Source organism: Morone saxatilis, unplaced genomic scaffold, assembly GCF_004916995.1.
Source record: "Morone saxatilis isolate NCDOM2014 unplaced genomic scaffold, NCSU_SB_2.0 Contig11, whole genome shotgun sequence".
Taxonomy (NCBI): Eukaryota; Metazoa; Chordata; class Actinopteri; family Moronidae; genus Morone; species Morone saxatilis.
The window spans coordinates 12,107,514-12,113,644 of record NW_023339663.1 but is presented as its reverse complement, the minus strand read 5'-3'; the positions used below and the strand labels follow the sequence as shown (position 1 = coordinate 12,113,644).

The window sequence follows — 6,131 nt, the reverse complement described above, 5'->3', positions numbered from 1 at the left end:
TCTGAAACTTTAAAATCAAACATGTTTTATGCATTTATTACTTTATCTCTACATTTGTTTAGTTTTTATTTTTGGCTTTGTTTTGTGTTCCAAGATGCCACTGCACCAATGTTCATATATTTTAGGAATAATTATCAGAGAGAACAGCTCCTCCATTTTCATTGTGGACTGCATTGTGTGACGATGATGTCCTTTACGTAAATTATTATCCATATTCTGCGTATTTCATTGTTTCAGCTGTTAAGGAGCCAGATTTTAGTAAAGACATGATTGCCCTCTAACAATACTATGTTAATATGTTACTGTATTAGGTGAAGATTTGGAAGGCAGCTTGTGCTTTTGTGTTTAGCAGGCTCACTGAAGTTTGTTCTGCTAAAATTGCTTAACTTGCTTGTATTACGCAAAAAGGCTGACCGATATTGAGGGTAAACAATGAAGCAATCAAATACTTCCTCCACAGTTTGGTTTCTTGTTAGGTTATGACTTAGCTGTCAGCAAACAACTGAGTTGGGTCTGTCAGTTTGGTACCACAAAATACCTTTATATGTTGCTTAATTCAGTAATGGATTCATGCTCCCAGCACCATCCTGTAAATCTTTATCCACTCCATACTGTCAGCCACCATTACCTCTAAACAAACAGAAAACAAACATTCTTATTCAAAATCTACTTTACACAAACAATGATGTGGATCTACATAGAGACGCATTTGTACATACAGAATCTTTAAAGAAGCCTCAAACAATTTGCTTTTTCGATGCAAATTTACTTCTGTGTATTTTATCGTACTGACCACACTGCTAGATGCATTTTGGGCTCTGCAGAGGCTGCAGACGTTACCCCGGGGCTCATGTTTGATATCAGTTAGTGTGCTACACTAAAGATAAGCAATGGGCAGTCAACGCCAGATTTTTTTTTTTCATTACGAACAATAACACAGCACACATCACTCGACTGAAAGAGGAATGCTGACATGATGCTCTGACTTGATGTTTGCTCCTTTTGGAGGATTTCTCCCATGATTCATCCGGAGTAATCGAGCGTGTGTGGAAAAGCATGTGCTGGTGTGTGTGTCTGTGCTGTGTGGGAGTGTTTTGTGGTTTTATGTATTTAAGAGAGCACCATTTTAAGACAAATTCTCTTCAGAGAAAACAGTCACCAAAAATCGCCATATAGTCAGCATGTCAAACATCTGAACCAAAAAAAATGTCTTATTTGTGCTATGAGAGCCATGCCCCAGACATACTGTGGGTTTACTCTTGGTGTTCCTGGAGGTCCCTCAGGGATTTTCGAGATTAGATGTGTGAAGTTTGTCATTACTTTGCTCCTTCTCAGGCACACTGAACACTGAAAGGGGATGGAGATGTTGAGGGTGGTGTGTGATGGTGATTAGACAAAAACTTTTTCAGAGTTAAACATCAAGGAAGGGTGTGGTTTGTGCGTCCACTGGGTCAGTCGCTTCACGACGCCTCTGTCACACGGTTCCATTCTCCTGCCTCGGCTTGTGGGTCGTTGTGCGAGCGGGTGTGCTCAGGGAGGGGGCCAAGGTGCAGAGGAAACCAGCCAGCAATGTGAGACCGAGGCCCCCCCAGGCACAAAACATGGACCAGCCATAGCCATGGCTAATGTCCTCAGGGAGGCCGTACATGTAGCGGGGGTAGCGGGATAACTCAAAGTTGATTCCTGCCACACATGTGCACAAAGAGATGATGCAGCATGTTCCTGTGTGAACAGAAGAGACAAGCAGTGATTTAAAATGGTTCCAGTTCGATCATGAAATTCCTACATGTGTTGTGCATCTCACTGTAGGACAGGAATCATGTTACTGCAGGACATTGATCTACTATCTCATGTTAACCCAAAGATGCTTTCAGCTGTCACCAAACAAATATGGAAATGGAAAAAAATTGGATTTTGTCTACATGTAAGTGTGTGGTTGGGGACATATGTGCTCTCACAGTACCTCCCATGAGAAAGAGTAGCCCAGCTACATATTGCATGAGGTCATGCTGCTGGCAGCATCCCAGCACTCCGATGATCCAGCCAAAAAGGATGATGGACACGGCCATGCCCACAAAGCCAGCCGTCATTCTCCTTAAATCTGCAAACAGAGGTGAAAATGTCACCAAGTTAACAGTGAAAATGAAGACTGTTGTTCAAACTGGTAATTAATGGTCACAGTATGCTTAAACACTTAAAAAATAATAAAATACTGTCTTTACCTTACTTTAAATAACTAAAGGCAATCATTCAATTGACAACAATCAATGTTTTCGATCAACTAGATAATTTGGAAATTACTGTATTATTAATTTACTGTATTGTCAATCAGAAAAAGTGTGATCCAACAAATCAGCAAATAACCAATAAGTAATAAATATTATTCTAATTTCATGATGTGTCCATACTGTAACTGGTAAGGGAAAATACGAGGAAATAGGAGCAACTTTGAAAGAAAACCTCTAGTTAAACCCAAGTCAATATTCAATCTCTTTTTTTAATTAGAATGCTGAAATGTTTGCATATCCAGCTGACCTGCTGGTCACTTATTAAAAGACTGTCTATATTATGATAACCATTAAATTAATTAGTCAGAAGTGTACTAGTTGTTTCTATTCAGCCTATAGTTAGCATCAAATAACAGTTCATAGGTAAAAAAAAAAAAAAAGTTGAAAATGATTGGTAAATGATTCAGAAATCAAGGGCCTATAATTAAAAGCTTGACCTCGACAAGCTACAATAGAGGATACGCTAATGGATGCTAATTATATGAACAGTAATAAGTATAGAAATATCTACAGTATAAAGTATAGGTATGTATAAATAAGAATAAGAACATCTAATATAATAATACGTAATCTAATAGTTTAGATAATGGTTTGGTATATCATGTTCATCGCAATACTGATGCAATCAAAGGTCAAACAGCTCCTTCTCACTCTCTCTCTTTGAACAAGGATATCATGTAAGAAATACAACTGTTTTAAGGAGAGATTTAAAAGAAGACACAGATCTGTCTGACCTAATGTCCTCAGATAAGCCAGTCTACAACCAGTGGCTCCCTAATAGTGATGGCCTGATAACCTCTGGTCATGAGACTGGATGTGGAAGAGAAGGGCTTATAGGGTCAGAAATATATTCAGGAACGAGGGGCAGCTGTGCCTTAAAAGTGATGAGTATAATCATATAACAATTCAGAATTTAACAAGTAAGTAAGCGGTTAGCATTATGGTAAAATTAACTCTCGTGCTAGATTAGGATTAAAACGTAGCTGCTGCAACTGTAGATGAAAGACAGATTTGTAACGGTTTAAAGAGAATGACAGCGCAGGGAGATAATGACATGAGTTTATTTCACTAGTCCGGCTGTTAAAAAAAAGACTGCATTTTATAAATATCTTTGAAATGGTAAAATCAAGGCAGAAAAACTGCTTTGATTTATCCTAAACTTTCTAAAATATCTAAGAATCTCTGTGGTAGAGCAAGAAATGTGACCTAGGAGAAACATGTACGATAATAAGACAGGGCCCAGAATTGTGCTTTGAGGCACGCCAAATTTCAGTAGAACTGCCCATTATCAGATGGAAGATCATGGATTTTCTCAACCTTTTCTGTTCAGTGTTTTTTCTCTTTTTATTGCTTGAGTAGTCTGTTAACCTAGTCTATTAATAACACACTACGCTACCCACTAGATACGCCCAACAAGTCCAACCAACTCCACAAAGACACACAAACACTCTTAGACTTACGGAGTGCATGCCACTCATCCTGTCGTATGGTCTTTGTGATGTTGATAGGTAAATTTCGTGGTAGGATGGACGAAGAGTAGTGATACTTGACTGGGGTACATCTTTGAATCATTCCTGGCAAAAAGAAAATGATGGAGACAATTAAAACTGGAGCACAAATATCTTTAACACAAGTAGAGAGAGGTGACAAAAAAGAAAATGAAGTAAAAATCTTATTCTGAACCACTGCCCCACTTGTGGGATTATGAAATAATATACATGGTAGAAAAGCCTCATATTTATTTTATACCCTCACTGAGTTTTAATTTACTAAGATGGCCTTATTAACCTTGTGTTTCCAACCACTCCTACATTGTTATTAAGAGGGATTAGGAAACAATATGGAATATGGATTATTCTACCGACGGCTGCATAAAGAACCTTAATTGCTCCCATTTTAAGTGAATCTCTTCACATTGACTTGATGGTCAGTGCAATAAATTGCATTCACAGTCCAGTATATTCTGAACCTAAACACTTTTGGAGCACAACAAATACTGCAGTCCAGCTCCTACTTGATATGTATAGACATACAGCAACTTCGTATTTTAGCAAATCATCACTTAATGTCACATTTGATGGAAGAACAGGGTTATTTCTACATCCCTTTGCATATGCGTACTTTGCATAGGTTAGAACCACAGCCTTCTTTTCGTAATGGGAGTTCAATACAATTATACAAAATTCCCATAACTTTTGTCAAACTTGGTTAAAATGATTTTGACTCTTTCCTTCTAAGGAATCAGAGTTTGTGATCTTCTTGATCTGAATGTTCTTTATAGAGGCACCTTTTGAAGAAAGATGTCCATTTATCAAAGTGGCATTTTTAGTCCAAATATTTAAGGTTTTCCAGATGGACGGATGTGGTATGTATAGACCAAATCGCAGCTTGCTACCTGGTTTAGGCATTTGTAGTATTTGTTGTACATCTAAAACATTACACAGATGTGTAAAACATAAAAACTTTTACTGTTAAAACGGCATCAGTATATCACATCTAAAAAACAGCAGTGTTTTTATTAAGACTTCAGCTTCCAATACCAAGATGCAAGGCAAGCATAATTTTACATCTCACGTTAGGGAAAACATAACTCCAGACTCAACTTTCATAAGAAACTGTGTTTTAACTGACAAAATTTTGGCTACCTGGTAAAACTTTAAATGTCCTGCACATCGAATCCACACAGAAGAATTTGATTATTTTGCCTGATTAGGTATCTTCTCAGGACTGTGTTTGATTGACATCTGCCTGGGGAGTCAGGGAGATGTCAATCAAGCACAGATTTGTTGTTCCTACAGCTTTATTCTTATTAGTACGTTGAGTTTGGTGACTTCATGTAATTCCCAGCATGTCTCCGTTCACCTTCATACAGAGCGGCAGTCTTATTAGCCAAGATGATTGAAAACACCTGTGTGGGCTTGAAAGGCCTTTAAGCGTTAAACTGACTGCCAGAATTAAAGTCCAAACCTCACCAGCAAAATGAACAATCAAAGATCAACACTCACACACATTTCTGTATAGTTAAGGAGCATGTGTTAAAAAAGTGTGTTGTTGTTAATTTAACACGATATATGAGGGCGAGTATACACCAGCAAAATTTGTTCAACACAGAAACGATTATTTTCCTGACATCGCTGCTGTCACAAGACTGTGATCATCGAGCTTCAGAAACCTTTATATCTGTGCACTATCAAAGTTCACAATTAGCAGTAATTAGGTTACTTTCTGAACACAGTTTTGTAAGGCTGTGTACTAACTATTGTTTTGCCTGTGAGCGCGCTCACATACTGTAATTCAAAGTAACGAATCCCACAAAAACTGTCTGGCTGTTGACATCTGATATCTCACTTATGTGTTAAAACTTCACCCTTCACCTTTCAAACTGATGAGCATGATCACAATTAGGCTATCAGGGTGCATCATTATGGCTTTGGAGCTATTTTTGTCAGAAAAAAGATATTATGTTGTTCAATTAAGCCCATTTATGCGTGTTTTAACAGGTGTACCAGTTTGTGTATTATGCAAATGTATCTTATATGACAGTGGAAAGCTGTTTTGGTTTTTTTTTTTGTCTTAAACTTCTACAACACATTTATTAGTTATGTATTATATAAAAGCCCTTTAACCCCTGTGGCAGATTATAAATAATATGTGATAACAGTATTAATATATGATATCAAATTGTAAACATATCAACACCAATATTATCCCTAAACATAATTATTGAAAAGGAATAAATATGATCTTAAATTGATAAATATCATGTGTTCCGGAGATTAGATACAGTCTTTACTTCAGTGGTTACTAGTAAATAGATCTATTATACTTGAATTTGAGCCAGAT

The 6,131-nt window shown here is 37.3% G+C and overlaps 1 protein-coding gene across 1 annotated transcript in view; it reads right to left on the bottom strand.

The window, feature by feature from the left end:
• Positions 1–37: 37 nt before the first annotated feature.
• si:ch211-150g13.3 (transmembrane protein 178B) overlaps positions 38–6,131 on the bottom strand; it is an 8,020-nt gene continuing 1,926 nt past the window's right edge. Inside the window, exons 2-4 of the mRNA XM_035651679.1 lie at positions 3,749–3,862; positions 1,964–2,101; positions 38–1,722 (exon numbers count right to left, since the gene is read on the bottom strand). Of these exons, the coding sequence (XP_035507572.1) occupies positions 1,475–1,722; positions 1,964–2,101; positions 3,749–3,862 (500 nt within the window). The 3' untranslated portion in view covers positions 38–1,474. The remainder of the gene's footprint in view (positions 1,723–1,963; positions 2,102–3,748; positions 3,863–6,131) is intronic.